Source organism: Tympanuchus pallidicinctus, unplaced genomic scaffold, assembly GCF_026119805.1.
Source record: "Tympanuchus pallidicinctus isolate F22 unplaced genomic scaffold, pur_lepc_1.0 scaffold21, whole genome shotgun sequence".
Classification (NCBI taxonomy): domain Eukaryota; kingdom Metazoa; phylum Chordata; class Aves; order Galliformes; family Phasianidae; genus Tympanuchus; species Tympanuchus pallidicinctus.
This window is the reverse complement of record NW_026294733.1, coordinates 3,406,447-3,434,323: the sequence shown is the minus strand read 5'-3', so window position 1 is coordinate 3,434,323 and position 27,877 is coordinate 3,406,447. Positions and strand designations below refer to the sequence as shown.

Below are 27,877 nucleotides of genomic sequence, written 5' to 3'. Positions count from 1 at the left end.
CCGGCGCGAGCTTATACAGGAGCGGGGCGGGGCGGAGCCGCCGCTCGGTTACACCAATGACGGAGGGTGTTACGGCGCCCCCTGGCGGCCGGCCGCGGCCCCGGGGTCGGGCGGTGCACGGCCTTTATTCCCGCTCACGGCCAGTCCCGCGCGCCGGGGCCGTCCCGACTCAGCAGCCGCACCAGTTTGGCCCGCAGGGTGCGCTGAGCCTTAGGCCTGGAGTGTTCCTCCGCATCGCCTCTGCTTCCTCCCGGCCCCCAGCGCTGCCTGTGGGGCTGCGGGGCGCTGCTGGCGGGGTAGGGGGCGGCGGCCTCGCTGCTGTGGCCCTCGGGGGCCTGGCGACAGCCCAGCTCCCAGCGCCCTTCCTCCTCCTCCTCGTCCTGCTCTTCCTCCGCCCGAGGCCGAGGCTGGGCCGTGAAGATGTTCTCATAGAGATGCTCGGAGAGCGGCTTGGCCGGGCACGGCCCGAAGTGGGGCTGCTGGCCGCGAGCGATGGAGGCGTACAATATAGGGCCAGCAGCCTCCGGCTCCACGGTGGGGAAGCGGAGAAGGTTGGGCGAGGGATGCGAGGCCGAGTGTGAGCCTGGCTGCGGCCGGCCCAGCATCGGGCTGTGCTGGGGGTCTTCAGCCTCTGGCCCCCAGGGTTGGGTACCAAGACCTTGGGCTGCCAGCTGGGGGCTCTCCCGGCCCTGCTGCTGACAGGCGATGGCGGCGGCCACGGCCCGGCACAGCTCTGGGGCTCGCGGGGTGCTGAAGGTGAAGGTGCCCTCGCCCGAGTCGCTGCGGCGGCCGGCTTCAAAGGAGAAGATGTTCTGCTGGGACAGAGGGCAGGGTGAGGGGCTGGCACCTGCTACTCCTGCAGGTGGAGGCCCCCGGGGAGGGTGCACCTACCTGATCTTGGCCGAATTTGCGGAGGAACGGGTAGGGCCAGGTGAGCAGGGGCTGCTGGGACTGCGCATCCTTCAGCGTCAAGCTCTGGGGCAGGGCTGCCAGCACGTAGTGCCCGTGCAGCTCGCAGCGGGCGGCTGCCTCCGTCCTCAGCACCAGCACTGGGAACTCTGTCACTGTGGAAGCAGAGTGAGGTCAGTCCTGCTGCACAGCCAGGGGAAAGCCCTCTCCCCCACCCCCAGCCACACTGCAGCACGTACGATCCTGCCACGAGGAGTAGAGGCAGTTCTCCTCCATAGGGATGGGCTGCAGCCCGGTGCCGCTACTCTGTGCTGCTTCCTTTTTGACCTGGAACAGAGGGAGGTGAATGCGGCCCCCCCCCCCAGCACCCTCATTCTCCTTGCCTGAAGCAGCGGGAAGATGCTGGGCGTACCTGAAAGGCCAGCTGGCAGAGCTGCTCGATCCACTCATCCCGATGCTCAGCTGCCAGCACATAGTTCTTCTCCGTGGTGGTGAGGTAGAAGGCGGCAGTGGCTTTGGGGCAGCTCTCAGTGCCCATGGGGCCAACGGAGACACAGTCAGACAGGCGGATGACACGGCGGGCGCAGCGCCACAGGGAGGCATCAGGCACTGTGCCCTCATCCCGTGCATCAAACTTCTCCATGCGGGCCACACCAAAGGGGCTGGCAGCAAAGAGCTGTGCTCGCATCTTCCTCCAGGTCCGCTGGAATGGAGGCAGGGTGTGGATACGGGGAAAAAGTGACAGCAGGGAGCTGTCTGCCACGTCCATGTGGCTTAGGAATGGGCACGCAGGGGTCTCTGCCTATGAGGATGCGCACTGCAACAGGGCACAGAATCTGTTCCGATGCTGGACCGCCATGCAAATGAAAGCCATTTTGAGCTGCCGTGCTCCTGCTGGCAGCTCGCATCTGCTGCACACAGCCAGGCCCTGCAGCTTGCAGCCTACTTCCTCCCAGGGGAGGCTCTGCAGCACCCGTCCCTTCCCAGCCCATCACGAGATGGAGGGGCTGCAAGCCCCCACTTACCTCAAGTGCACAGCAGAGCCTCCGCCCTGGAAAACAGATGTGTGGCAGAGCACCCAAAATACCCATCGACCTCCCACATGGCCGAGCATCAGCCCCATGCACGTGGGGGCTGCGCGCTTCAGCTCTAGGACTTGGCTCTCATGGAGTCCCGAGGTGGGAGCAGAGCTGTTAGCACACTCTGTGTACCCCGCACACACAGTGAGCACAGAGCACTCTGCGCCGTGAGAAGGCTAGCAGGAGGCAGTCTGTGAACACGCAGCTCCAGGGGCTGCCATGATGTCACCCATGATGTCCCCACAGATCCAAGCACACAAAGCCATCGCTTCTCCCACGGCACTGCCCCAGGACCAGGTTCAACCCAGCAATCCTCCTGTTCCCCCACTCGCACGCACACGGAGCTGTGCCTCAGTAACACACCTTTATTGTTTCATTGCACGCCACGCAATGACCAGGCAAGGTCACAGCCCTTAGGGGTGAGCACAAGCTTGTGCACGCACAGATGGATCCCTCAGCAGTGGGAGAGCACCACCACTACAGCTGGAGCCTAAAGGGGTCCAGCTCTGCTCACTCCCTTCCCAGATGGTGGGGGGCTCAGGCCCAGACCAAGCAGCATGCCAGCAGTACAAACCCTATATCCAGCCACAAATCCCCCCTCTGCCCTTTACCTTTCCAAATCTGCAGTGCTGGACGTAGAGGATGCCATCCTTCACTGGTCTCTCCATGGGCCCAGCACTGCCCCAGCAGCCAACACAGGGCTCTGGGGCTTGGGCCGCTGGCAGCACAGAAATGTGACTGCTTCAGCCAAAGCAACTGCATAGGGCAGACTTCCTTCTCTCTGACACTTCCCCTTTTTGGTGTGTGGGATGACAGGCAAAGGCTGGGCCACAGGAGGTGTCCATCCGCCCACCCCTTGCAGCGGGGCAGAACGCATACTGTGAGAGTACAGGCAGCTCTCAGGGGACAACCTGACATAAGCACGGCGTGCTTGGCTTAGCCCTGGCTGCACCAGAGCACCGCTGGTGTTAACAGGAACAGCTAGGATGAACAGATCAAGGTGAGAGGAAGGAGACTGTGAGGCTTTGGAGGGGCTGGATAGAAGTCCTTAGGCATGGGCAGCAGCCCACCAGCCACAAACCAGTCGTCCCACCTAGAGTTTCCCCCACCACGCCCTGCCTGCTCAGCACGTCAGTGTCACACTGCTGTGAGGTATCGGGCTGCTGCAGCACAGCTCCACGCATTTCCATCTAGGGCAGGAGCTCAGGAAGGCTGAGCAGTTGACAGTCCCCAAAAAAACAGGTCACAGAAGTACAGGAGAGTCTTGTGGTACAAGGTCGGTCTGGGTTTTAGAATGTGAACCCCAGGTCAAAGAGAAGCAGCCAACCTCCTCTCCTGGCCTGCGCAGGGGAGCACTGAACAGCACAGTCCCCAGGCTAGAAGTCCATAGAGCTGTGAGCTAGGTAGTCCTTGCGGCCAATGTTGCTGACTTGCTTGGTCTGCATCGCCTCCAGCTTAGGACAGTCAGTGATGCGATGGCCCAGGCCACCACAGAAGGCACAGCCCCGCTCACCTGCAATGGGAAGAAGGAGATCAGGCTGAGCTGTGTGCCAGGCCAGGTGACAAAGCAGGCACCCAGCAGGCAGGGAGACAGGAGCCACTCCATGAGCCTGAAGCGACGGGAGCTGGGACCCTGTCTGCAGCCCGTGTCACTCTAAGAGTCCCACAGAAGTTCTCCATCCCAGCACAGGGTTCCTCACCTCCAATGTCCAGCATGGTCTCATCCCCACAGTGCAGCACCTGGAGCACAGGGGGCACCTTCTGCTTCGCCTCCAGGAGCAGAGCCTTCAAGTCCATGAGCACCGACTCATCTGGGGGCAGAGACACAGATCAGATACAGTCCTAGCAGAAGCCCAACACAAGAGTGCAAAGAATGATGTGCAGGGCCCTGAGGCCAGCACCCAAGTGGTGACAATGCCCCATGTCACCACCACCTCTCTGTGAACCGTAACCACTTTCCCCTGCTTGCAGGGGAACACCACCCACACCCAAGCAGCAGCAGCTCTTTGTCCAGCTGCATCACACAGTGCAGCTCACCCCGCAGGCTCCCCCCATCCCACGCAGTTTCTCACCACAGGCTTTATTGATGAAGGTGGTGGCAATACCAGTGTTGCCTGAGCGACCTGTACGCCCAATACGGTGAACTGCAAAGAAACAGACAGGATGAGGCCAGGACAAATGCAACATGGCACCCCTGTCCCACTGACCACCACGATGGGTGCACAGCCCTCCTGGCCTGTGGCCACCCAGCTACTCTCCCTCAGTGCCTCTGCTGGCCCCGTTCCCCACCGTAGTTCTCAATCTCCTCAGGCATGTCATAGTTGATGACGTGCTGGATGGCAGGGAAGTCCAGGCCCTTAGAAGCGACATCAGTGGCAACCAGAACATCCTTCTTCCCATCTCGGAAGGCCTCAATGGCTTTTGTCCGCTCCTCCTGATCTGTAAACATCCAGCACAGAAGATGAGTAGGTCAGAGCTCCCAGTCCTACCTCTTGCAGCAACCACTGCAGCCTTAAAGCTGAGCATTACAAAGTCTAAGTCTCTCCTGTGTGAAAACCTACACGTCCTTTCCCAGATGAAGCAGCAGAGGGACTCGCAGGTCCCGCAGGGAGCTAGCTGTATGGTGCTTACATCTGCTATGATAGTAAGTAAAGCTGCACTCCCTACCAGAGGTCCTGACACTGCCCCAGTCCATCCTCACGCAGTGACAAACAGCTACGTGCTGGGACCTCCCATGCTCACACGCCAGGAAGGAGTGGGATCAGACAGGACCACACCTCCACAGCACCCTCACAGACCTTTGCCTCCATGGATGGCCACAGCTTCCACACCCTTGAGAAGAAGATACTCGTGGATCGCATCAACATCTGCCTTCTTCTCCGCAAAGATCAGCACCTGCCACGACACACATATCATGTAAGAGTGGCTTTTTTGTGTGCTGACGAAGAGCACAATCCCCAGAGAAACCCACTTCCTCTTGCTGAACAGAGGCCACAACAGTTCTGTGCCCAGGACTTGTACACACACAGAACACAGCTCCTTCCTTCACCAACCCCAGTACAGAGCAGAGCCCGGCAGCTGCATCCTCACTGCCATCTCTACAGCTGTGCTACAGAGCTGCAGTGCTGCCCCCAGATGTACTGCAGGAGCAGCTAAAGCATATTTACTCACAGGCGGTGGGGTCTTTTGCAGGCACTCAAGGAGATACACCATCTTGGCCTCTTCTTTCACATACTCCACTTCCTAGGAAGAAGCACAGAGAAGGTTCAAGCAGACAGCAGAGAAACCAGCACTGCATGGTATGCCACGACCTGCTGAGAAGGAGGACCAAGCACCTTGTGGGGGAGGCACTGGCTGCTCTCACAAACTATGGAGGCCTCCCCCATAGTGTGGGGGAGCTCCCAAGTACCTCACCTGCACAACATCCAGGCTGGCAGCACCTGCTCGCCCAACGTTAATGGTGATAGGCTTCACCAAGGCACTCTTAGCAAAGTTCTGGATCTTTTTAGGCATTGTTGCACTGAAAAGAAGGGTCTGCCGCTGGCCCTGCACAGGGAGCAAAGCACAGGCAAGGATTTAGCGCTCATCCAAAGGTGGGTGCAGGGACTGAGCTTAACAGTGCTCACATCTTCTCAGCCCCATACCTTGAAGTAGGAGAAGATGGTGCGGATGTCTCCCTCGAAGCCCATATCAATCATCCTGTCAGCCTCATCCAAGGCCAAGTAGCGGCAGATGTCCAGGCTCACCATCTTCTTCTGCAGCAGGTCCATGAGGCGGCCAGGGGTTGCCACCATCATGTGCACACCGCTGTGTGATGAGAAAGGCACAGTCGGGCACCCAGTTTTCTTCCCGTGCAGAAACGTATACAGAAGGGCTTACAGAGCTTGTGCTGATAACACCCAGCTGGCACATCGCCTTCACCCCTACACCTCCCAGAGCCATCCAGCCAGTACGCCACCCCTCGGTCCCCTGCTAGAAATAAAAAGAGCCCAGCTTCAGCCCCACAGGACCCTCCCCACAAGGTCTTACTGTTTGATCGTCTCCATCTGCTCCTTAACAGACATTCCCCCAATGCAGAGGGCACAGCGCAGCGGGGGCAGGCTGTCCTCCTGCAGCAGGCGACAGTAGTACTCAATGATGCCATGGGTCTGCCGGGCCAGCTCTCGCTGCAGAGAAAAAAAACACCTTAATTCCCCACACAGGGAGCACCTGAAACCGTCACTGAACATCAGAGAGCTTTCTCCCATGTTCCACTGTGCCCCAAGAACTCACAGAGGGACAGATGATGAGTCCATAGGGTCCCTCTCGCTTAGAGAATGGCAATCTCTTCTCTTGCTCCAGGCAGAACATGATAACTGGAAGGGTGAACACCAGAGTCTTCCCAGAGCCAGTGAAGGCAATGCCAATCATATCCCTTCCTGAGAGGCTATCAGAGAAACAGGCCAATGGTGAGCAGGAGCAGTACAGGAGGGCTCAGAGCTCCAGATCTGAGCAGGATGAACAGGGCTAGAGGGGAGCAAGCAGTTGGTGCTGCTGGGTGGGCTGGAAGCAGCAAAACACTGCCTAACCTGGGACACAAAGCACTCACATTGTAGGGATGCCTTGAATCTGTATGGGTGTTGGCTGCTGGATTCCTTTTTTCTTCAAGCCCCTCAGGATAGCTGTTAGAAAACATAAGACACATATTCACAACCTGCTTTCCCTCCAACTCATTTTTCAGCCACAGCCCTCTGATCAGTGAGGAATGACCCTCGGGTCAGCAGCCAGCTGATACAATCCCTGTTGTGGGGATTTAAGCTGGGACCCTGCTAACAGAACATTAAGGATGCAACAGCTTCGCTCACTGCTGGACACGAGTCTCCCCAGAAAAAGCTGCTCCCAATCCCACCTGCTGGAAACTTCATCTCCTTGAAGCTCTTGATGGGAGGTGGGATGCCTTCTCCCTCCACAAGGATGTGGTACTTCTTGCGCACGCGATCGTGCCGAGCCTCTGACATGGCCAGGATGTAACGAGGTGCTCTCCAGCTGAGAAAGCAACAGAAGTTCAGAGTGCAGACTGTGCTAGGGAGAGCCAGCTGACCCAACAAAGGATGACAAGAACTCCCTGACGCGCTCTGAAATCCCGCAAAGGAAAACAGGTGACCTCAAGGGGCTTCATGAGCAATGAGGACACCCAAACCAGTCGTACACAACAACATCTCCCCAGAGTCCAAGTAAGGAGCCTCAAAGCAACAGATAACAGCAGCCCCTGGATAATGGGTAAAACACGCCAACATCATTTAGACTCATTTTCATTATTTCCATAATACTGTCTTGAACTTCCTGGGCTCTCCCTCTCTCATTCTCTTTGTCTCCCTCAAGGTCTGAAGACTCAGCTCAAGCCTTTAAATTTTACATAAATGCATACATAAATCTCATTGCATGGGAAATAACATCCAAACTGACTCATCAGTCTTTCAATTTACAAAGAGTAGTAAGTAGTCAAAGAGTAGTAAGTAAGGAAGCCAAGCAAGTATAACTCAGACCACAGAGGAGTTCTTTTCCTACCAGTCTGTATGGCCTCCAGCTGTTGCCAGCTGTAAGGAAGTGATATTTTGAGAAAAACAACCCCCACGTTGCAAAACACACCTGGTTTTAATTGGATCATCATATGTAATGCCCTTTGCCATCTCCTTCACTGACATCAATGCTGCAAAAACAAAGCCAATAAGATTAGTGAGATCTCTCAGTCTCCATGCCCACAGACAGCAGAGCAAGGTGATCCAGGCAGCACCTCTGGGACAGCCTGTTGGAGCCTGGGGCCTGCAACTGCACAGTCCCAGCAAAGTCAGGCAGCTGGCTGTTAACTGAGGATTTTCACTGTGATTTCCTTCTCCAGTCCTAGGCTGTACTACTGTCCAACAGCTCTACAGGACACAGGGATGACAGCGCTCACCTCGGCCCTCTGCCACACTCTCCAGGATCTTTTCCTCCTCCTTCAGCTGCTTCTCCTTGGCTGACTCTTTCCGGGCTGGAGAGAAGTAGGAAAAAAGTGAGAGAGCGCCCACAGCTCCCAGCAGAGCCCCTCCCCACACCGGCCCCACACCATCCCCACCTTCTGCCTTCTCCTTGAGGTGCTGGTGCTGGTCCAGGAGGCTGATGTTGGACTGCGGCCCCAGGGGGATGTCATCCTCATCCCCGCGCTGCTCGCTGCCGCTGTCCCGCTGCTCCTCCTCCGACACCACCTTCCGCCGCATCTGCAGCAGCTTCTGCAGCTGGAGGAGAACCGCGGGCTGAGAGACGCCGCACCGGTACGGAGCCCAACCCCCAGAGCCCCGTTACGCCGTTACCATCTGCTGCTTGCGCTGCTTCACCGGCACGTATGGCACGTAGTCCTCGTCGTCCTCTCCCGACATATCGGATCCGTCGGCCGCCTCTTCGCGCTGCCTCTGTGGGGAGACGTAGGGTGAGCAGAGCGGGCGCGGAGCCGGGGTTCGCCGTTAGCGGCCTGGGCTTCACCTTCCGCTCCGCGCCCGGCTCCATGGCGTCGCCACCACCCAGTCGCCTCGCTGCCCCGGATGTAAAACGGACGCGCCGGAAGTGACGTAAAACGAGCGTACTGTCGCCTAGCAACACGGCATCACCTCCTCCCGCGCGGGAGAATTGGCCCTACGGATCCCCTCAGAGACCAAACTTCCGCGGAATGCGTACAGCACAGCACGCCCCGCCCGCGGGGCGCGAAACAAAGCAGCAGAGGCTGGGGTTAAATAAAATAAAAAATTAAAAAGTTCTTTATTGGGTCCAGCACAGGCCTTCCCCCGCGGCGCAGGGAGCCGGGCGGAGAGGGCGAGGGGACGGTTGGGGCGGGGTGACCCCGCGGTGGGGAGGAGGAGGTGGGGGGAGCCCCGGGGGCCCCGCGGGGCAGGAGAGCACCGGGGTCCCCGTAACGGAGGACCCCATAGAGGAGAGCCGGGGGCCCCCGGGAGGGAGTGACGGGGCACAGTGAGGAGAGCGGAGCGGCCGAGGGTGGGGAGGGGGGGGCGGCCCCGCACCTCACTGCGCTGCGCTGGAAGTGGTTTTCTTCAAGGTGAAGTTGGTCCAGTTCACGGCCACCTTCTGCCGCGTCTGCTTGGCAGAGTCCAGACAGAACCTGGCCGGGAGAGAACGGAGCCCCAGTGAGCGACAGAGCCCCCAGAACCTCAGACCCAACCCCAGGCAGGGTGACCTCACATACACCCTGCCAGGAGATGCTGCCTCACCTCTTGAAATACTCCACTTCCCGGTCAGTTTCATCCATCTCTACACTATCTAAGTCCTTGGGTAGGAACACGTCATCTGGCAAGCAGAGCACAAGGTCACCACAAAACAGCAACACCCCTAAAACCCAGCTGTTCCCAGCAGGACAGTGCCAGGGATGGGACCCCCACACACACACCAGGGCAGGACAGGAAGGAACCTGGTAGCAGGCAGGGCAAGGGCTGGGGAAGGGGCCACAGCAGCAAGAGCACGGCAGGGCAGAGCTGCAGGCACTCACCGATAGAGGTATTGGATTTCTCCACCTTGTTGCGGTTCTTCCTGCTCTTGCCCTTGGGCTGGGGGGATCCCCCCAGGGTAGCAAGGGGAGGCAGCTGCCGGTCCCCAGTTGCTGGAGTGGGCAGCTGCACCAGATCTGGCAGCTCAGCTTTGCCCTCTCCCCTCCGACCTTTCCAATCGCTGCTTCTCTCCTTCTCCGGTCTGGCAGTGCCGCAGCCCCAGGGTTGCCCCTTGCCACTCTCCACCTCAGTGCAGCCACCCACCCGCTGTGGCTCTGCAGTGCTGGGCTTCGAAGGGTGCTTGGTTCCCAGCACCTGCCCCTTCACACCAGAGTTCTCCAGCCTGGCTTGGCCACTGAGCACCACAGCACCGTCCCCTTTCTTCACCTGCCCGCTCTGCCGCTTGTTCTTTCGCTGCCGACCCCCTGCCAGCACCTGCTCTGATGGCTCTGGCTCCTTGGGCTGCAGTCCCTCCTTGGGCTCTGGGCTCTGCCCACCACAGTCCACAGCAGAGTCCGCAGCCTTGGACTGCACCCAGATCATGCGGGACAGGCTGGGCACGGCGCTGAGGCGCTTCACCACGCCGTTCTCGGTGGCCGTCGGGGCCAGCGGCAGCTCCCCTGGCCCATCACCCCATCGAGGGCCCAGCTCACCCCGCAGCAGTGTGTGGCTCTTGGTGGGGCCCAGGCTGAGTGGGGCGAGGGCCAGGTCTATGTCCTGCAGGTCAGAGGAGCCATTGAGGTGGGAGATCAGGTTCTTCTGCTCCAAGACAGCTGCCTTCTTGGGGAAGTCATTCACATCTAGGTTGAGATCATAGACACTGAAACTGGCCCGGATGGAATCCTTGATGGTGTTCTTGATCTCCTGCAGCCGGCTGCTGAGGAAGCTGTTCACACGCTCCAGCTCCAGCTCCGGCCACTCCAGCAGCTTCTCCTCGGCTGGCTCCCTGCTCTGGCTGTTTGCAGGGGCACGCTCTGCACGCTTCTGGGCCTCTGCCTCCAGCTGGGCTTTCTCCTCCTGCAACACAAGTGAAGATCAGATGGGCCAGGAAGATGTGTGCAAGCCACACACCAGCCTAGCCAGGCAGCAAACCAGCAGCCAGTGTTCAGCATGGCTTTCCCAAGCCTTCCACTATCCCCAAACTGCTGAACTGTCATACATCCCCTGCAAGCACCACAAAAGCAACCGTGCTGCACAGAGGACACCACTCTCGGCACGAGGCACCAGTGAACAGCACAAGCCTTCATAGCACAGTTTTCCACTACAGAGACTGCTTGTCAGAACTACAACACACAACAGAGCAGCTTAGCCTCCCCCCCAAATGCTTTAGGTAGAGATGCAGGGAAGTCCCCAAAGAACTAGACACTGACGCTAAGTCAGGAGAAGGGCAGCAAAGGGCACAGAGCTCAAGAAACCAAATGGAACGAAGTGAGAGAATGCAAAGCCTCACCAGCAGCAGTCTTGCCCTGACCTTCTTAAAGGAGTAGGACAGGCCTCCCTCTTGCCCACTTCTCCCGCCTTGCTTAGCTAGGCAGGACAGAGCAGCACTTCCCTCTGCCCAGCCTCACCTTCTTCTTCTGCTTGTGCCGTGCCCGCTTGGCTGCCTTGGCACTGTTCAAGGGCTTGGGCTCTGTGCTGTTGATGTAGTCCAGCAGCTCATCCACATTGCGGTGGTCCACAGCAGGCTCTCCTGAGCTGTTGTTGTGCCCTAGTTTTTGAGGCAACTCCTCTTTCCTTTTGGTGAGGCGCGAGCGCAGCTTCTCCCGAATCTCAGCGTAGTTGCGGCTTGTGGGAGCGGCTGGTGGCTGTGGGAGGTGAGAGCTGTCAAGCTTGGCAGGCACCAGAACCAGTGTGACACGCAGGCAGCCCCAGCTTCCACACTAGCCACCCATCGCTCTCCCCAGCCACTCCTGTCCCCAGCACAACCTTTACTGAACTCCTTTCCAACACAGCCACAAAGACGATTAGAGGCCTGAAGCACCCTGATCCAACAGGGTACACATAATGGCAGAGAAAAGCTGTGGCCACACCTTCCCACCTGCATGCTCTCCACACACCAACGTTACACCACAGAGCAGAACACAAAGACCACAGGTGACTGCAGAGTGGTCTCACTCACCGCGTTGTGGCCGAAGAACTCACAGTAGCAGCAGTCACAGAACTTCCCATCTTTCTGGTTGGTGGAAGAGGAGGTGCAGGAACTGCGCTCTGAGCTGCTGTCCTCATCCTCCCCAAGACCCTCATCTGCCTCACACGGCTGCGGCGGATGGCAGCTGGTACCATTCGGGAACTTGTGTCCTTTGCAAGACGGGTCCCTGAGGAGAATGGTGAGAAGTGAGTGCAAGCAAAGGAGCTCAAAATCATCCCACTAGGTGTATAAGAACACCCTTCACGAGGCACTCTGTGCCAGAGCAAAAGGATTTGCAGGGCAGACAAACCCCAGCCCCCTGCACCCTCTTTCTGCAGTGCTGTAGGAGCCCGTGACAGAAGGTATTCCTAACTCTTCACCCCCCAGCACTTCTAACAGGCAGAAGGCTGGCCCACCAGAGTTCCAGCAAGCAGTGTCCCCTGCAAGGCCACGAGCTGATCCCAGGGCAGGGAGCGGTACTCACTGGGGGTGGCAGGTAGCACAGGTGAGAAACACTGGAACTGCATGCAGCTGCCAGACATCCCCACGTGCAGGCAGGCCCGACTCCCACAGGCACAGACCACCCAGTTCAGGGACAGGGCAGCCAGGGCACGGCCCACAGCACCATTCCTCTAGCTCCAGCTCGAGACTCGTCTGGCCCTCCGCAGGGAGAGCTAATCAGCAGAGAGGGCTAATCAGCAGAGAGGAACCAACACCCTCGACTCAGCATGCTCTCTTCCAAGGCACAGGTAGCCCAAAGAGGGCCAGGGGAGCAGGCGAGCAGAACCACCAGTCCACAGGCTTCATCTTCTTGAAAACCATTGCCCAGTGCCTCAGCTGCTCGATGGGTCTCACTGACATGGGTCCTGTTGGCCAACAGCAGGTTGACCAGGCGGTTTCTTTGGGTCTTTTAGCTGGAGGAGCAGTAAGCAAGCAAGCAGTCTCTTCTGCACCACAGTACTAAAGGACAACCGCACAGAGAAGACATGTAGGGAGAAAAACAGCTTAACCCTTAAAGACCAGGGGTCTACAACAGCAGAACTGGCCCATAAACACAGGCTCTCTGCACCACCATTCCACAGTAGTCAATCCCTCCACAGGGGAAATTGCATCCTTGGCAGGGGTGGTATCACCCAGTGAGGAGAGGCTGGAAACATGCAGGGCTCATCCACTCACCTGTTTGTGCCGGGCAGTTGGTGGGAGGCAGGCGGAGGGATGAGCGAAGTACTGCAGTGCCCATTGCAGGGATGAGTGCAGCCCGAAAGAGGAGGTGGCATCTTCAGCAGCGGCACATTGGCGGGGGGCAGGTGAGGGCTCTTACACGACCCTGGGCTGTGCGAGACTGCGCCGCTGGAAGGGGACTCTGATGCTGGCTTCGGGGCTGCTGCCTGTACGCTGGGTGCAGGGAAGAGTGCAGCCTGCGGGGTGGTGCCCAGCGGGACGTGTGGAGGGGAGCCGAAGGGTCCTGGGTGGGCAGGCATCTGCTTGGAGGGAACCAGCGCTGGTGGCTGGGAGGGGAGCCCAGTGGGACTGTTGGGAGGAGCAGTGAGGTCCGAGTGCTGATGATGCTCTGAGGAGTGGAAGGCTTCACCTGCAGACAGGCAGAAGCAGAGACAGTCAAGTGACAAGGCCACACTCAAAGATAATCCTGCAGCCCAAACGCACGTGGGTCCCTGATCTCAAGCTTAGGCCAGCCTAGAGAAAGGCAGAAGACCTTTGCCCCAGGTCTCTACTAGTACCAAGAGGTACCGTAGCACCAAACTTCAGCCGGAAGGCAATGCATGGGGATCGGGTTGCTCCGGAGGAAGCAGAACAGACAGCACATCTGCATGGGCTTCTTCTACAGTGACAAACCCTGTCCTCCCCACCCAGGTACTCAGGTTAAAAGCCAAAAGTCATCTCTGCTTGCAATGGGCCTCAGCAGCTTCATCTGCCCCACAGGTGCCCTGACAAAAAGGGCAAAACACGGGGAAAGGCACAGGGGCAGAGAAGGCAGTGGGCCGGGAGGATGAGGCCAGCCCTACCCCTGGTACACGCACCTGGTGGGGTGGCCCTCCGGCACATGCTTTTGAACTGCTTCGGCAGCGTCTTGCAGAAGTCAAGTGAGGTAGGCAGAGGCGAGCCTGGGGCAGCACTGCCAGTGGCGGGGGAGGTTGTATGGCCATAGGGACAGGCCTTGAGCCCCGCCACCATGGCAGGAGCCTGGCTGATGCACTCTGAAGAGAGAGCCAGGCTGGAGTGCTTTTCACCTGCAAGGAAAGCAAAGCTAGGGCCTGGCTACTGCTGAGTGTCTCACGGCCATTTCCGGTGGGAAAAGCACTGCAGCCTTCAGCACAGCACTTCTGCCTGCAGCCACCCCACTCCACCCTGCCTGCAGCGTGGCATACTGACACTGCTGGAGCAACGCTCCCAGCAAAGCAAGAAAATGCTTCAATGTCCCAATACCCTTTGCCATTGCTGCAGTAGAAGCCTTCTGCTGCCTGCCCCCGCCCACCAGTCAAGTTGCTCGTAAGGATACAGCCTAAGCCAGAGACCAGTGAGAAAGCTCTGCTCGACCCCACGACTGGCTTCAACTCACCTAACGCAGCAGGGGGGGCCCCGAGGGGACTGCCCTGTGTGGCCCCGTTGGTATGCTGCGAGTTCCAGAGGCCCGAGAGCTTGTGAGCAGACAAGAAAGAGCTGGGGTCCCAGTCCCCTGAGTTCCCGTGGCACGAGGAGGAAGAGGAGGAGGTGGAAGAGGAAGAGGAGTGGGAACCACCCCCACAAGACTGCGACTTGCAGGATGTATGGGATAACGAGACCTGGCAGGGAAAACACAGAGTGAAGTAGGAGCAGGGTGGGGGTGAGGCAGGAGACCTTTGCCCCAGGATGTTGGGGCCAAGACCCTCTCCACTGACCCCAAGCCCCTGCTCCTCTCACTGCCTCTATCCAGCAGATGGGCAGCCTGGTTCCCAGAGCCCAAGCCAACAGCCAGGTGGATGTCAAAGGCCACGTGCTGCTCCAGTTGTGTTCAGCATGGGCCAGGGTTAAACAAAGGCACACAGGAAGTCACTGCTTTGCCCTCAAGCTCTGCACAGGGGCAAGATCCGCCCTGCCATGCACTGCCCCTTTCACCTTGGCAACTGCAGCTCTGGCAAGACCCAGCGTGGCAGCACAGAGCCAGGCAGCGGGCAGCTTGCCACAGGGCCAGTGCAAGAGGAGCACAAAGCAAAGTGTGGCAGGGCTGGCAAAGCAGCAGAGCTGCCAGCTCTGCCAGGTAGGCAATTCCAACACCGCACAGGCTGCCAGACAAGCCTCTGCATCATCCCCTACCCCTTCTGAGCAACACCCGAGGAGCTAAGGTTGGAGCGAGCAAGGGGCCCGCAGACCCAGCTCACGCCACAGGACAATCAGCACTGCAAGGCCACGCTCCCGGGAGCCCCAGCCCTCCCAACCACTGCTCCCCGGCCGCGTACCGCCAGGGCCTGCTCCTGCACTGCCCGCCGCTCTTCCTCCTCCACACTCTTCCGGCAGCTCTGGCAGATCCACAGCGGCATTTCTCCCAGGAGGTTCTGCACGAGCGTTGGCACGAAGTCTGGTGGCAGCCTCTCACCCGGAGAAACCAGCCCATTGTGGGACGGGCCTCCCCAGTCCTTGCGCTCGCGGTGGCAGAGCAGGCAGCACGTCTGCACGGACTGGTTGGCGGTGGGCAGCACCTGCAGTGGGACACACAGGCCACAAGTCACCCGAAGGACCTGCTGCAGGGCATCGGGTCAGCGCAGGTGCATGAAAGACTTCAGGATGCTGACTGCAGGCTGTATGTGGGTCTGCACCTTCTCCCAGTAAAACAGAGCAGCCTTGGGTTGCCCAGCTGCTGTCAGCCCAGGATGTGCCAGCTGTGGGAATTTCAGACCCCTGGGAGAACCAGGCTATGCTAAACCACCAGCCAGCACCACAACAGCCCGTGAGGCCACCAGCAACTCCCAGTGCACCTGTGGTACAGCAGCACCAAGAGGACCCTTAGAGCACAGCGCAACCCACAGATGTCTCCAGGCAGGGTTGACACGGGGGCCCTCAGCCACAACGCTCCCTGCTCATCCACTGCAGAACCCCACGGCAGCGCTCACACATCCCAGGTCCTCCCGCCCGCCTCTTTGTTCTGTGCAGCTGGTGGCAGAGATGCACTAGGGTGGTGCTCTCCCCGCACAGAGCGGCAGGGCCAGGGCTCACAGCCCAATGCCACTGCACGCACCGGAGCCCAACCCTCAGCTCACCGGAGGCCCCGCAGCCAGGACGAGCCCAGCACGACATGAGAGCCCCCATTGTCTGCCACTGCGGTGGGCTCCACAACAATGAGCGCACATTTAACTGCTGCCATGAAACAGATGGTGTCTCCTAGGCTCAAGGTGAAGCAAAGGTCAGAGGCCAAGGAGAGTGCAGGGGGGCACACAGCTCCCCTGCCCAGTGAGGCAGCCACGGCCTGGGGGCTATTAGGCCATCCCATGTTTCAGCAAGAGCAAGTGCAGCTGCTGCTCCATGCGATGGCGTTTCCCAGCACACCCAGAGCATGCAGAGCGGCAGGCTGTGCCCCGGGGGGGGAGCCGTGCCCCGGAAGACGGGGGGGGTTGTGCCTCAGGCTCCCCGCAGCGTGCTCCGGGGATGGGTGCCGGGCAGCACCCCGCAGCCCGCCCAGCCGCTGCTCCGCTCACCTGCGGCGGGGCTGGATCCCCTGCCAGGGTCTGGGAGCACATCCTCGCAGCGCTCCGTAGCGCTTAGGGGAGAGACGGCAGCCCCCGGCGCGGGGCTCTGCCCTGCAGAGGGCACACGGGGTTCCTCCCGAGCGGAGCAGCGGGGATGCAGCGCGGGGCGGGCCGGGCATGGGGCTGGCGGAGCCGCCCTATCTCCCGCGGCTCAAGGCGAGCGGCGGCGGCAGACGGGCTCCCAGACCCCGCCGCGGCAATTCCCTCGTCGCCGCGGGATGAGGGCCGCGCCCCCCGCTCGCACACGCCGGTGGGAGCCCCGGCACGGAGCCACTCGGCACGGCAGCGCGGAGCCCCGCGGCCCGCTCCCGTCCCCGCGCCCCACGCGGACGGGGCCCGGCCCTGCCCGCCCGTCGCGACCCGAGAGTGCGCCTGGGGACGGCGCGGAGCCGGACGGCCCGACGCGAGGCCCGCCTGCCTGCCAGCCCGGGCCCCGCACCCAACGGCCGCCCCTCGGAACCGCCCCGCAGAGCCGCGCGGTCGTCCCGGTACCTGAGGGGCGGCTCTGCCCGGCTCCGCGCTGCCGCCCGCCGCTACCACCGCCTCGGGCGGGGCGGGCGGCTCCGGCGGCGGGGGAGGCGGCGGCGGAGGGGCGGGAGGAGGACCGGCGGCCCCTCCCGGACGTTCTCGGCGGTTCGCGGCGCCTCCGGCCACCGCCACCTTGTTCCGCCTGCGAGTCATGGCGAGCGCGGCCCGCCGCAGACAGGACAACAGCCAATATGGCGGCGCGGCCCGTCCGGCCCCTGCCTGGGGGGCGGCCCGGCGAGGCGAAGCCGTCGCCGCCATCTTCCGAGCGGGCAGCGCCGCACGTTGTGGCGCCCCCTGGCGGCCGGAGGTGGCGCGGCGGCCGCGCGCGGAGGCTCCCCCGAGTCCCTGCGCCGCGCCCACGCGTGGGAGCTCCGGGGTCGGCGGCGATCCTCAGCGCCGGGCACGCGGCTCTGCACCACCTGCAGGCTGCCGATCCGCTGATCCATCTCGGCCGCGCGGGTTTTCCTCGAGGTGTTGTGACACGAGTGGGTTCGCACCCAGTCCGCTCCCCGCTCCCGGGATGACGGCGCTACCCCCATCCCTTGGCGGCCTTCCGACCGTGCAGCCCTGCTCTCAGCACGGGGGAGGTCGCAGAACCCCGTGCAGGTCAGCCCCGAGCTCGGAGTGGGGCTTCCCCAGCCCACGTCCCGCAGCCCCGGGCTGCCCCCAGCGCTGTGGCACACCGCAGCAACAAAATCCCGGCTCTCAGCACCGACACGGCCGCCGCCGAGCCGAGCCCCCCTGGCCCCGGGGAGCGGCCGTGACTCAGGGACGTCCTCCGCCCTGAGGTGGAGCTGACAGAACGGAGCGGACTTTTCTGGCCGTGAATCGCCCGTCAGGCTTTCAGGCTTCTGAATTATCGGCGTCTGCAACTCCGCTTAGAAGCACAGGAGGAAGACCTGCTGTGTCGCAGCCGGGAACCGTCCCACGGAGAGACTCGCTGCGCCCCATGGATAGCGGTGGGGCTGGCACCTACGGAGCCCCGGGGATCGAGGGGGAAGGGAAGCGGGAACGGCGCACCCACACGGGGCACACCGGGCACCGCGCCCTGCCCGACGGGGATCCGCCCTCGGTAAGAAAGCGGCGAGAAACCGGTCCGTCGGGTGGCGACCGCTTCCCTGCACCGGGCCGTCCCCAGGTTCCGCCGAGGGCAGGGAACGTCCCGCCGGGTTTCGGCGATCGCGGTCCCGGAGGTGGGCAGATACCGCCCCGACCCGCCCCCGGGCGGTGCCCGGTGCCGGCCCGCCCCGTTGGCGAGCGGCGGGCGCGGGGAGCCGGGCGGCGGCAGAACTCCTGGTCACGCCATGCTGCCCGCCGCCCTCCGGAGATGGCTGCATCGGCCCAAGGTGAGAGCAGCGGCGGCTGTTCCCCGTTCCCGGTACGGCACGAGCAGCCCCGACGGGGCGGCCGCCATACCCGGAGTATCGCTGCCCACGCGCTGCTGCCGGTGGGCACCTGGCGCCGAGAATCGGCGGGGGGGGGGAGGCGGAGCCCCGTCGCTGTGGAGCGGTCCCGGGGGTACCGGAGATGGGTGGCGGGGCTCGGGCGCTCGCAGGAAGCGAAGCAGAGCCGGGCCCTCACGGAGCAGGGCGGGAGGAGGAAGCGGTGCCGCGGGCCCGGCCGGTGACTCACAGTGTGGCGGTGCCGGGGGAGCCCGACAGGACCGGGCAGCTCCGGGGCCGCCCCAGATCGCTGGAACCGATCCTCGGCAACCCCGGCCCCGCAGCCTCGGCCGCCACGGGAGAGTTCTGAGGAGCGGTCGGGCGGGGGTGAATTACCGGTGCCCCTGCACTCCCTACCCGCAGCCTTCCTGCAGACCTTTCACCCGCTGCCGTGTTTACGGCCCTGTATGGATCTGTGCCCACACTGCCGGGATGAGGGCGAGCTTGTTCGTCCTGCTCTGCTCTGGAGAAACTGAGCCATGGGTGGGGACAGCGGGGCGGCTCCATCTGGGGCCCCGCCGTGTGTGAGCCCCATCGCTTGTCCTCTGCCTGCAGCGCTCCGACCCCCGGCTGCTCTCGCAGTTCTTCTTCGCCGATGAGCGGGTGACGCGGGTGGTGGCCGAGATCAACGGGCTGGATGCTGAGCTGGACCCGCAGCAGTACCTGGTGCTCCTCAACCAGCTCCACGTCAGCCAGGTGCGGCACAGTGACCTCAGCGCACGGCTCATGGCTCTTGGGGTGGCCGCGGTGACGTCTCTGTTCCCACCAGGCTCAGCTGCTGGCAGTCATTGAGCACATCATGGAGGAGTGCATCCCCACGCAGAGGCACAGCCGTGATTACCTCGTCAAGTTCCCTGAGGAGCTCTTGGTGGACAACCTGGGGAACCACATGTTGTTTGCTGCCGAGGTCAGCCCCTGAGGAGGGGATGACAAGCTGGGGGTGAGCTCCAGGCTCTGTCCCCTGGCTTCCCCTGGTCCCGGTTCCTGACACATCCCTGGTCCCGGCAGTGTCTTCTGGCAGGGACCTTCCTTGAGGTGGAGGAGGCGGATGGGGCACAGCTGAGGCCGCGTGCCAGGAACCTGCTGTGCAGCCTGGAGCTGGTGCGGGCACTGCTGCGGGAGCAGAGCCTGAGCCATCCCAGCACCTACCCTGAGCCCGTGCGGGCTGCACTCATCCAGTTTGACCGCCTGTTTGCTGAGTTTGAGCTCAGGTGGGGACTGGGTGTTGAGGCTGTGGGGGTTCAGTGGAGTCCAGTGGCACCTCACTGACCCCCAACTTTACAGCTACGTGTCCTCGCTGGTGGCAGTGAAATCCCCTGATGAGATCTACAGGCAGCAGGAGATCATTGTGCTCTTCTGTGAGACAGTGGAGAGGTGGGGACACGGTGTGCTGGGGAGGGCATGAGGCATCCTCCTGGCATCACCCCAGCCCCATTGTAAGGCTGTGTGCCCCCCAGAGCCCTGCGCTTGGGCTATCTGACCCAGGAGATGATTGATGGCTACGAACCACTGCTGATGTTCACCATCCCTCGCCTGGCCATCATCAGGTGCGTGCAGCCCCCTGCCCCACCAGGAGTGCCCAGGGGTGCCCTGTGCTGATCCCTCCACCTTGTGTTCCATGCTGTCCCCTCACAGCGGTCTCCTCATCTACCCTGAGGGTCCACTCAGCCTGGAGCGCAGCCCTGAGCAGATGTCACGGGTGTTCAGCCCCTTCTACAATCTGCTGATGAAGATCAGGTATGTGGGCAGCAGAGTAGGGGGCAGCAGTGTGGGCATGACATGGGGTCACGCTGTCCCCTTCCTGCAGGGATCTGCTGTGGGTGCTGTCAGCAGAGGAGCTGTGCCTGCTGGAGAAGAGCCTTTGTGCAGCTGAAGCAGAGGATCCCTGCAGCTCAGTTACCCCACCAGCCTGGGGGGAAGCAGTGCCCAGAGTGGCACCCCCTGCTCTGTGGGGTCTCCTGGAGAGTCCCCACACCACCCCTGTACACCACAGTTTTATGGGGAGGTTGGGTGCAGTGGACAACCCATGCACAGAGAGGCACGTGGAGGTCTGCTTGGGAGGGAGCACGGATGGGGTGTGCTGATCCCTGCCTGGTGGGATAGGGCTTTTTTGTTCCATGCGGTGGGTGACGATCACCTCCCCACACACAGCCCCCAGCACCCCCCGGGGCCACGGCTGGAGACCACGCTGGGTTCCCGCTGCTCGGAGCTGCGCTCCCACTACAGCAGCACTGAGGACATGCTGCACACCCTCTTCGTCTGTATTTCTGGTGAGTGAGTGCTGCGTCCCCCTCCCGACCCCACGCTCACAGAGTGCCCTGAGCTCACATCCCCATACAGGGGTGGCTGATCAGCTCCAGACCAACTTTGCCAGTGATCTGCGCAGCATCCTGAAAACCGTCTTCAAGATCGTAGCCTCACCAGCAGAAACCTCAGAAGAGACAGGCGGCAGTAGTGCGTAACAGGGCTGGCACGGGGCATGGCTCCTCCTGTCCCCGGGGAAATGGGGCTGTGATAACAGCGTGGGGACAGCATAGCCACAGTGCCCAGCTGGGGATGCTGGCAGCCATGGCGTGCAACATGTCCCACCCACGGGGACACTCGCGGGGCTGAGCCCTGCCCCGGTTCAGACAGATAAATAGCTTTGTCCCCACAGAGGATGAGGACGGCGAGCTGTGTGCAGGTGATGTGCCCCACGTGGATGACTGCCCCCTGTGCCCCAGCCCCAGAGATGCCACCGGGCTCCAAAGGGCAGGTAAGGGGCAGTGGAGCTGGAGGGCGGTGCCAGCTGGGTGGCTGTGCTCTGACCGGGGCAGGGACCCCTGGTAACCCTCCCGTTGCTTTCCCCTTCACATTTCCCCAGCAGGAGCGCACAGACGGCCCGAATGGGTGCCGGACAGCAGCAGCAGCCACTGCTCTGCCTGCCGTGCTCCTTTCACCCTGCTGCGCCGCCGCCACCACTGCCGCAGTTGTGGGAAGGTACGGGGTGGGGGGGGGCTGGGCCGGGTGCGGGGCTGCAGGGCCGTGGTTCTACTCGGTGCCGCTCTCTCTGCAGATCTTCTGCGCCCGCTGCTCGCCGCACACCGCTGCGCTGCCACACTACGGCCAGCCCAGACCTGTGCGTGTCTGCACGCACTGCCACGCCACGCACCTCCCGTCCTGGCGTAGCCGTACCCGCTGAGGGGCCCTGGCTGCGGGACGCGGCTGTGGGGCTGCTGGGCAGACCCCGTGCCCGTGGGGCCAGGTGGGCGCAGGACCGCTCGCCCCGTGCCCGCAGAGCCTGGCGCTGCTCCATCCCCAGGGCTGAAAACGCGCCTTGTTGCGGTTTTGCTTCGTTCTGTTTTTTTGCAGGTGAACTTTGGCTGCTGTCGGGCCCAGGGCAGAGTCTCTCCCCCCCGGGGACCGTCATGAGAAGGGCGCGAGCAGCCCTCACGTGACGGCACCGCCCGGGGGCCGATGTGGGCCGGGCCCTCGGGGGGCTCCGACACCGGCGGGATCTTAATAAACAGATGGAACAGCCGCGTGGGCCGGGCCGAGTGCCGCGCCGGGGCGGGTGGGAGCTCACGCAGCGCGGCTGCAGAGGTGCGCGCGGCCTGCAGGCGCAGCCAGGGGCGCACACGAAGGTGCACGGCTGCGCCTGCCGCCCCGCGCGTCCACGTGCACGCAAGCACGTGCCATCCGCGCCCGTTCAGCGCACACGCGCGCCACGTACGCACGCCTGCGACGCGCGCGGGCCGGACGCGCACACGCTCACGACGCTCGCAGAGACGCGCACCCGGTGCGCACCCACGTGACGGCCGCGCGCTCCTACGCGCCGGGGAGGGGCCGAACGCGAGGGGGCGTGGCCTGCCGCGAGGGGGCGTGGCCCCGCCCCGCTCCGATTCAAATTTGAAGCACGAGCTTTCCCGCCCGAAGTTGTTTCCCCGGCGCGCCGACGTCAGCCCCGCGGGGCCGCGCGCGACCAATGGGCGCTCCCGCCGCCCGGCCCGGCCCCGCCGCCACCTCCCGCGGCGCCCGCACCCGGCGGGGCCCGGCCGCAGCCATGGAGCGCGCGGCCTCCAGCATCCAGGTGCTGCTGCAGGCGGCCGAGTTCCTGGAGCGGAGGGAGCGGCGCGACCGGATCGCCCCGTGCCTGGCGGAGGCCGAACACGGGTACGCCTCGCCGTGCCCTGCGCGGCTCCGCCAGGCCGGGGACGGCGGCAGGTGAGCGGCGCGCGGGGGGAGCGTCACCGCCTCCCGGTGCCGGTCCCGGTGCTGACGGCCCGCGCGCTCCCGCAGGTCGGTGCACAACGCGTTGGAGAAGCACAGGTACCTGCGGGGGAACGGAGCGGGGCGCGGGGCCGGGCCGTGCCCTGTTGCGCTGACCGCCGTCCCGGCCGCAGGCGGGCGCAGCTCCGGCGCTGCCTGGAGCAGCTGAAGCAGCAGGTGCCGCTGGGCTCGGGGCCGGCCCGGCCCACCACGCTGAGCCTCCTGCACCGCGCTCGGCTGCACATCCAGGTGAGCTCAGCCCGGCGCCGGTGGAGGGGAGGGGTCCGCCTCCCTCCGTTCTCCCTCAAACCTGACCGCCCGCCGGGTCCCGCAGCGGCTGCAGGAGCAGGAGGTGAGAGCGCGCCGGGTGAAGGACCGCCTGCGGAGCCGGCAGCAGAGCCTGCGGCAGCGGCTGGAGCAGCTGCTGAGCCCCGGCGGGGCCGAGCGGAGCCGTGCCGACAGCCTGGACTCGTCACAGCTCTCGGAGCAGTCGGGCTCAGACGGAGGTCTGTATGAGGGTGATGGGGGGGGGCATTGGGCGGCCGCTGGGCGCTGACCCTGCCCCTCTGCGCAGAGGAAGCCGAGGTCGACGTCGAGGGTGCAGGGCTCGGTGCGGAGCCGCTGGTTGGCTTCTGCACCGGGAAAGACCACAGCTACTCCAGCCCCCGCAGCCCCTGGTCCTGACAGCGCTGTCCTCCAGGACACACGCCACATCGACCCGGGGCTGTGGGGGGCATCGGGTGCCTGGTGCATCCCTACCCCAGGTGGCTGAGTAGAGCTGGGTGCTGGGCCCCACTCTGCACAGCAAAGTACTGGGGGGCGTGGAAGGCACTGGCAAACAGCCTGGCCCCAGTGGGGACGTGCTGTGATTGTGTACAGTGGACGCAGGGCAGTGCCCACCCCCCAGATGCAGCTACAGGCTAGCCCTGCTGGAGCCAGGAAGGGGAAGTAAGCATGCTTAGCAATGCTTCGTGCCCCCACCATACCCCGACTCCTCTCTCTTGTATATACCGACACTATTATTGCAGTAAAGGCACTTGGTTAAACTGTGTCTGCTTCTTGCCTGCGGCCGACAGGACTCACTGCCTGCATCCAGCCCCAGAGCTCTGCTCCAAAAGCCCAGCCCTCAGCCAAGTCAGAGGTGGAAGTCGACTCTTTAATGATAATTACATCTTAGGATCTAACAGCAGCTGATTGTCAGACTTTTACAGTTAAAAATATAAAATCTAAGGATGCTCCTATCTGTTCTGGTGTAGCCCAGCTCTTGCCTGTGTCCAGCTCCTCACACGAACTGCTTCTTCTTGGTGGCTGCCTTGCTTGCTAGGTCCTTGGCTTTTTCTGTAGCAGCCAGAGCTGTCTCCTTTGCTTTCTCGGTTGCTTCCTTTGCTGTCTCCACCAGGGTTTTAGATGGAGCTTCTCCTGAAACACACAAGTTGTTGACCCGACCCCAGTTGCCTCTGCACTGCCCCAGCTGAAACAAGCTGGGTGAACCATGTCCTGCCTTCTCCTCCACACAGGAGAAACCCAGCCCTGTGTTCCCAACCCACATGCATTACAGCACGTCCCAGTGAGTTCCAGGCACGTGACAACTGCTGCTCTGCTCCCCCTTCTGTCCATGCTCCACCCCTGCCCAGCCTCCGCACAGCACAGCCTGGGCCTGGCTGTACTGCCTGGCAGCTCCACTCCGGAAGAGCAGTTGTTCTTGTGAGGGCAAAGGCAAGGGGCAAAGATGTCACAGTCAGTTTAGCTCAAGCTGGGGCCTACGCATGGACTGGAGTGATGCCAGCATGACCAGCATCTCCCAGAGACTTGTCCTATCCATCCCTGCCCTACCCTCGGCTGTTTACCTTGCATCCTTGCTAGCACGTATTCAAATCCTTTAGTGCTCTTGGTCACGTTGCTTTTGAACCTGGCCAGACCAAACTCCTGCAACAGAAAAACTTATGGAGGTGCAACCAGCGATCCTTCCTCAGGCTCTGTCCCAGGCTGAGCAATCCCAAATATTTGGTGGCTCTGGACTCCCCAAGAGGTCACAAAGATTGGGAAGTGATGAAGATTGGGAAAGGGGGAAAACCAGCACAGGGCATGGGTACAGCAGTGACTGAGCTCTTGAAAGAGATAGCACAGCAGGGGCTCTATGCAGCACTCACCTGGACTGCCCGTGAGACGCCAAAGAGGCTGGAGGAGACCCAGGCCTCGCGCTTCACTTCTGTCCAGCTGCTGTTCTCAGGGTTCACCCGGTAGACGCAGCGCTCCTCCACTGCCTGTAGAGAGCACAGCGCAGCTGTGAGCGCTGCCCGGCGGCCACCCGCACCCACCCCCACCCACCTACACCCACCATCAGGCGCGCGTGATTGATGTTCCAGGTGAACGTGGTCATGGTTCGGTTCTTGGGGTCCACGATTGAGTCCTCCAGGATGTAGACGGAGTGGGCGACGTTGGCCGGGAAGAAGCGTTCGGCCCAGCGCGGCATGCGGTTGGTCTTGGTCAGAAGCCGCCGGGAGAGCAGCTTGTGGTCCGCCGTCACCTCCCGGTGCACGATGTCCTCGGTCAGGACATGTTTGCTGAAACGGAGAGAGGGGAAACGATGGTCAAAGTCCGCTCCCGGCCATCCGGGCCCCACCCGGCGCGGGAGGCGGCACGTCGGGACCAGCTGGGGGGAGCGGAGGGCGCTGGGCCTGCGGGGCCCCGGGACAGGGATTCCTCGGGGCCTCTCCGGGGGATGAAGGAGGACCTCCGGGGGCTGCGGCGCACCTGTAGGGGTTGGGGTAGCGCTGCCAGAAGGCGGCGAAGACCTGGTCCCAGGGCCCTTTGAGGACGCCCAGGCTGGCGCAGTACTTCCCCATGGGCTCGGGCTCAGGGCCGCGCCGCCGCGCCCGTTCCGGCCCGCGCCTGCTGGGCGGCCGCCATGCGGCCCCTACCCTCGCCGCGCAGTTCCTCCTCGCTCGCACGTACTTCCGCCGTTAAGCCCCGCCCCCGTGCACTTCCGCCTTAGGCCCCGCCCCCTCGCGCCGCCACTTCCGCCGCCTCGGCCCCGCCCCGGCCCGGCGCGGGGCGAGGATGAGCGGGCGGCGGGTGGACGCCAAAGTGGTGCTGCTGGGCCAGGAGGGCGTGGGCAAGAGCAGCCTGGTGGAGCGCTGCGTGCACCGCCGCTTCCGCGCCGGGCCCTATCAGAACGTGAGGATCCGCGGCGCGGCTGCGGCCCGACTGTCCCCTCCGCGTCCCCCGGCGGTCCCCGGGTCGGGTGTCCCAGGGCCTCCCCGCCGTGTGCTCCTGCCCTCTCCTTCCCCTCCACGTCCCCGGGCCGGTCCCCCCGAGTCGGGTCCCCGCGGTGCCCCCACGCCTCCGCTCTCCCCGCGCGCCTCTATATCCCCCATTGTCACCCTGCCGTCCCCGGAGCGTCTCTCACACCTCCGTCGGCCAAATACCCCCCGTGCCTCTGTGCCGGCCTCCGCCGAGTCCTCGTGTCCCCACCCCAGTGCCGTGTTCCTCCGCATCCCCAACTCGTGGGTTCCCCTTTTGTCCCCATTTCAGACCCTTCTGTGCCCCCCCCGGCCTCACCGTACTTCCACCACTTTTGCAGACGATCGGGGCTGCGTTCGTGGCGAAGGTGCTGTCTGTGGGGGAGCAGACGGTGACACTGGGGATCTGGGTGAGTGCTGAGCACAGAGCACCGTCCCCGCTCACTCCCTGACCCCCCACTGCTGACCGTTCCCCCTTGTTCCCCCAGGACACAGCGGGCTCCGAGCGCTACGAGGCCATGAGCCGCATCTACTATCGTGGGGCGCGAGCGGCCGTCGTCTGCTACGGTGAGGGCTCGGGGTTGGTGACAGCGACAGTGGGTCTGGGGGGGACACTGGGGCCTGGGGCAGGGCCTGACACCTCTCTCCCAGACCTCACCAACAGCAGCAGCTTCCAGCGCGCCAAGTTCTGGGTGAACGAGCTGCAGAACTGCGAGGAGGTAACACTGAGGATGAGTTCCGTGTTGGGGTTGTTTTCTGGGTGGGGGCTCATGGAGAGGCTGGGGACAGGGAGTGGTGGCAGTGCCTGCTGCCCTTGTGCTACTGTAGGGCTGCCGGATCTACCTGTGTGGCACCAAGAGTGACTTGCTGGAGGAGGACCGGAGGAAGCGAGACGTTGACTTCCACGACGTGCAGGACTATGCCGATGGTAGGGCCTTTCCCACCGCCCAGATCCCACAGGGCCCAGATGCTGCATCCGCCCCTCTCTGGGGGCTGTGGGGGCTCCCTGGGCAATGGGGCTTTGGCTCTGCCAGGAGCCTCCTCAGCATGGCATGGCCCGGCGTGCGGGCCAGGGCTGGTGCCAGCTGAGCCTGGGGAAGTGCACAGTTGTGTCCTGGGCCCCTGCCAGTGCACTGGCAGCAGCCACAGCTGAGGGGTGGCCCTGGTGACAGCTGAGCTGCGGGCATGTGCTGTGCCCACAGCAACAGCTAATCTGGACCTCTATTTCAGAGGTCAAGGCAGAGCTGTTTGAGACCTCCAGCAAGACAGGACAGAACGTGGGTGAGTAGCCCCATGCCGTAGCAGTGCCATGAGTGGCCGTGTGTGGGGAACTGTGGGCACCCACACTGCTCCTTGATCCCTGCAGATGAGCTGTTCCAGAAGGTGGCTGAGGACTACGTCCACTTCACTGCTTTCCAGGAGATGACAGGTGAGCACCCACTGCAGGGGGACTCGCAAGAAAGGTTCAGAGAACAAACGGGGGGCTCACAGGTCCCTTTCTCCTTTGCTGTCTCTGTAAGCTTTGTTGGGAAGGATGTTCTCTCTGGGCTTTTGGGTGGGCTACATTCAGCATCACTGCACAGAACTGTCAGCAGCCTCCTGCTCCGTTCTCTTCCAGAGGAGAAAGGTGTTGACCTGGGCCAGAAAAGCAGTTCCTACCTGTACAGCTGCTGCCACCACTGAGATCTTCAGCCAAAAGGGAACTGCTGGTGCGGGCTGCCTGCCCGCCGCTCTTTGGACTCCGTCTGTTTTTTACCTGCTGTATTTTAGCTGTGTGAGAAGCTGTGTGCAAGGGAAGCGCAGCCCCACGGATCACTCTGCTCCCTGGCCTCGGTGTATGGAGCTGCGCGGTGCTGGGAGCCGCAGGTGCCCACCGAGGTGCCCCTGCTGCCTGTTGGCAGAGACCCAGCAGCATCCATAACTTATTTTCTTGGAGATGTCGCCCGATTCTTTGCGGATTATTTAAGCGTCTTCTATCACGGTGTACAATGTAAATAAAATGCATTGTGGTCTGAGACCGGGTCACAGGCGTGATGCCGGCGCCGGGTCTG

The 27,877-nt window shown here is 62.6% G+C and overlaps 7 protein-coding genes across 12 annotated transcripts; 3 read left to right on the top strand and 4 right to left on the bottom strand.

Annotated features, from left to right (window-relative positions):
- Positions 1 to 67: 67 nt before the first annotated feature.
- On the bottom strand, positions 68 to 2,906 carry DOK3 (docking protein 3). Of its 2 annotated transcripts, XM_052685087.1 has the most exons (6): positions 2,600 to 2,906; positions 1,935 to 1,960; positions 1,322 to 1,612; positions 1,149 to 1,236; positions 892 to 1,064; positions 68 to 812 (listed from the first exon to the last, which is right to left on the bottom strand). In XM_052685087.1, the coding sequence occupies exons 1-6, from the start codon at positions 2,904 to 2,906 to the stop codon at positions 135 to 137; spliced, it is 1,563 nt and encodes a 520-aa protein (XP_052541047.1). In that variant the 3' UTR covers positions 68 to 134. The 2 variants fall into 2 exon arrangements, with proteins under 2 accessions (XP_052541047.1, XP_052541048.1); XM_052685088.1 differs by lacking the exon at positions 1,935 to 1,960 and having other exon boundaries at positions 2,600 to 2,717.
- On the bottom strand, positions 2,334 to 9,103 carry DDX41 (DEAD-box helicase 41). 2 transcript variants are annotated; one of them, XM_052685075.1, is made up of 17 exons: positions 9,020 to 9,103; positions 8,318 to 8,416; positions 8,083 to 8,242; positions 7,924 to 7,998; positions 7,617 to 7,677; positions 6,877 to 7,013; positions 6,577 to 6,649; positions 6,261 to 6,414; positions 6,018 to 6,154; positions 5,633 to 5,795; positions 5,403 to 5,534; positions 5,160 to 5,231; positions 4,787 to 4,883; positions 4,278 to 4,427; positions 4,061 to 4,132; positions 3,689 to 3,799; positions 2,334 to 3,501 (listed from the first exon to the last, which is right to left on the bottom strand). In XM_052685075.1, the coding sequence occupies exons 2-17, from the start codon at positions 8,381 to 8,383 to the stop codon at positions 3,365 to 3,367; spliced, it is 1,797 nt and encodes a 598-aa protein (XP_052541035.1). In that variant the 5' UTR covers positions 8,384 to 8,416; positions 9,020 to 9,103; the 3' UTR covers positions 2,334 to 3,364. The 2 variants fall into 2 exon arrangements, with proteins under 2 accessions (XP_052541035.1, XP_052541034.1); XM_052685074.1 differs by lacking the exon at positions 9,020 to 9,103 and adding an exon at positions 8,487 to 8,587.
- FAM193B (family with sequence similarity 193 member B) lies at positions 8,622 to 17,152 on the bottom strand. Of its 2 annotated transcripts, XM_052684994.1 has the most exons (11): positions 16,859 to 17,152; positions 15,083 to 15,322; positions 14,206 to 14,428; positions 13,667 to 13,876; positions 12,804 to 13,218; positions 11,619 to 11,814; positions 11,068 to 11,304; positions 9,502 to 10,516; positions 9,227 to 9,302; positions 9,020 to 9,117; positions 8,622 to 8,724 (listed from the first exon to the last, which is right to left on the bottom strand). In XM_052684994.1, exons 1-10 carry the CDS (start codon positions 17,150 to 17,152, stop codon positions 9,021 to 9,023), a joined length of 3,003 nt encoding a protein of 1,000 aa, XP_052540954.1. In that variant the 3' UTR covers positions 8,622 to 8,724; position 9,020. The 2 variants fall into 2 exon arrangements, with proteins under 2 accessions (XP_052540954.1, XP_052540955.1); XM_052684995.1 differs by lacking the exon at positions 13,667 to 13,876.
- Positions 17,153 to 18,138: 986 nt separating this feature from the next.
- On the top strand, positions 18,139 to 21,855 carry LOC128081528 (lateral signaling target protein 2 homolog). Of its 3 annotated transcripts, XR_008207216.1 has the most exons (14): positions 18,139 to 18,240; positions 18,892 to 19,032; positions 19,106 to 19,243; positions 19,345 to 19,547; positions 19,621 to 19,710; positions 19,794 to 19,883; positions 19,972 to 20,073; positions 20,144 to 20,374; positions 20,488 to 20,606; positions 20,677 to 20,790; positions 20,993 to 21,091; positions 21,200 to 21,315; positions 21,392 to 21,580; positions 21,688 to 21,855. XR_008207216.1 is itself a non-coding variant. In XM_052684848.1 (13 exons), exons 1-13 carry the CDS (start codon positions 18,199 to 18,201, stop codon positions 21,515 to 21,517), a joined length of 1,608 nt encoding a protein of 535 aa, XP_052540808.1. In that variant the 5' UTR covers positions 18,139 to 18,198; the 3' UTR covers positions 21,518 to 21,855. The 3 variants fall into 3 exon arrangements, 2 of the variants coding, with proteins under 2 accessions (XP_052540808.1, XP_052540807.1); XM_052684848.1 differs by having other exon boundaries at positions 21,203 to 21,315; positions 21,392 to 21,855; XM_052684847.1 differs by having other exon boundaries at positions 21,392 to 21,855.
- A 483-nt stretch (positions 21,856 to 22,338) lies between these two features.
- MXD3 (MAX dimerization protein 3) lies at positions 22,339 to 23,630 on the top strand. The gene is made up of 5 exons (XM_052684837.1): positions 22,339 to 22,539; positions 22,615 to 22,644; positions 22,719 to 22,833; positions 22,919 to 23,090; positions 23,159 to 23,630. Exons 1-5 carry the CDS (start codon positions 22,379 to 22,381, stop codon positions 23,266 to 23,268), a joined length of 588 nt encoding a protein of 195 aa, XP_052540797.1. The 5' UTR covers positions 22,339 to 22,378; the 3' UTR covers positions 23,269 to 23,630.
- Positions 23,631 to 23,719: 89 nt separating this feature from the next.
- Positions 23,720 to 25,515, bottom strand: PRELID1 (PRELI domain containing 1). The gene is made up of 5 exons (XM_052684836.1): positions 25,339 to 25,515; positions 24,923 to 25,148; positions 24,735 to 24,848; positions 24,432 to 24,510; positions 23,720 to 24,003 (listed from the first exon to the last, which is right to left on the bottom strand). Exons 1-5 carry the CDS (start codon positions 25,428 to 25,430, stop codon positions 23,867 to 23,869), a joined length of 648 nt encoding a protein of 215 aa, XP_052540796.1. The 5' UTR covers positions 25,431 to 25,515; the 3' UTR covers positions 23,720 to 23,866.
- An 86-nt stretch (positions 25,516 to 25,601) lies between these two features.
- Positions 25,602 to 27,841, top strand: RAB24 (RAB24, member RAS oncogene family). Its single transcript, XM_052684427.1, has 8 exons — positions 25,602 to 25,761; positions 26,168 to 26,236; positions 26,315 to 26,393; positions 26,478 to 26,545; positions 26,655 to 26,754; positions 27,057 to 27,107; positions 27,193 to 27,255; positions 27,445 to 27,841. Exons 1-8 carry the CDS (start codon positions 25,645 to 25,647, stop codon positions 27,507 to 27,509), a joined length of 612 nt encoding a protein of 203 aa, XP_052540387.1. The 5' UTR covers positions 25,602 to 25,644; the 3' UTR covers positions 27,510 to 27,841.
- The last annotated feature ends 36 nt before the right edge of the window (positions 27,842 to 27,877 follow it).

Coding starts and splice junctions, on each gene's coding strand:
- FAM193B (XM_052684994.1), bottom strand. CDS start 17,152: ATGGCGGCGACGGCTTCGCCTCGCCGGGCCGCCCCCCAGGCAGGGGCC. Junction 15,323..16,858: donor CGGGCAGAGCCGCCCCTCAG/GTACCGGGACGA, acceptor GTCCCACTGCAG/GTGCTGCCCACCGCCAACCA. Junction 9,118..9,226: donor GAAGTGGAGTATTTCAAGAG/GTGAGGCAGCAT, acceptor TCTCCCGGCCAG/GTTCTGTCTGGACTCTGCCA.
- RAB24 (XM_052684427.1), top strand. CDS start 25,645: ATGAGCGGGCGGCGGGTGGACGCCAAAGTGGTGCTGCTGGGCCAGGAG. Junction 26,546..26,654: donor AGCTGCAGAACTGCGAGGAG/GTAACACTGAGG, acceptor GTGCTACTGTAG/GGCTGCCGGATCTACCTGTG. Junction 26,755..27,056: donor CGTGCAGGACTATGCCGATG/GTAGGGCCTTTC, acceptor CCTCTATTTCAG/AGGTCAAGGCAGAGCTGTTT.
- LOC128081528 (XM_052684847.1), top strand. CDS start 18,199: ATGCTGCCCGCCGCCCTCCGGAGATGGCTGCATCGGCCCAAG. Junction 20,074..20,143: donor AATCTGCTGATGAAGATCAG/GTATGTGGGCAG, acceptor CCCTTCCTGCAG/GGATCTGCTGTGGGTGCTGT. Junction 20,791..20,992: donor AGAAGAGACAGGCGGCAGTA/GTGCGTAACAGG, acceptor TTGTCCCCACAG/AGGATGAGGACGGCGAGCTG.
- PRELID1 (XM_052684836.1), bottom strand. CDS start 25,430: ATGGGGAAGTACTGCGCCAGCCTGGGCGTCCTCAAAGGGCCCTGGGAC. Junction 24,849..24,922: donor TCAATCACGCGCGCCTGATG/GTGGGTGTAGGT, acceptor TGCTCTCTACAG/GCAGTGGAGGAGCGCTGCGT. Junction 24,004..24,431: donor CGTGCTAGCAAGGATGCAAG/GTAAACAGCCGA, acceptor TGTGTGTTTCAG/GAGAAGCTCCATCTAAAACC.
- MXD3 (XM_052684837.1), top strand. CDS start 22,379: ATGGAGCGCGCGGCCTCCAGCATCCAGGTGCTGCTGCAGGCGGCCGAG. Junction 22,540..22,614: donor CAGGCCGGGGACGGCGGCAG/GTGAGCGGCGCG, acceptor GCGCTCCCGCAG/GTCGGTGCACAACGCGTTGG. Junction 22,645..22,718: donor AACGCGTTGGAGAAGCACAG/GTACCTGCGGGG, acceptor TCCCGGCCGCAG/GCGGGCGCAGCTCCGGCGCT.
- DDX41 (XM_052685074.1), bottom strand. CDS start 8,510: ATGGAGCCGGGCGCGGAGCGGAAG. Junction 7,678..7,923: donor GAGTGTGGCAGAGGGCCGAG/GTGAGCGCTGTC, acceptor TTGTTTTTGCAG/CATTGATGTCAGTGAAGGAG. Junction 6,155..6,260: donor GACTCATCATCTGTCCCTCT/GTGAGTTCTTGG, acceptor TTTTCTCTGCAG/CGAGAGCTGGCCCGGCAGAC.
- DOK3 (XM_052685087.1), bottom strand. CDS start 2,906: ATGTCAGGTTGTCCCCTGAGAGCTGCCTGTACTCTCACAGTATGCGTT. Junction 1,961..2,599: donor AGCACTGCAGATTTGGAAAG/GTAAAGGGCAGA, acceptor TCTGTTTTCCAG/GGCGGAGGCTCTGCTGTGCA. Junction 813..891: donor GCAAATTCGGCCAAGATCAG/GTAGGTGCACCC, acceptor CTGTCCCAGCAG/AACATCTTCTCCTTTGAAGC.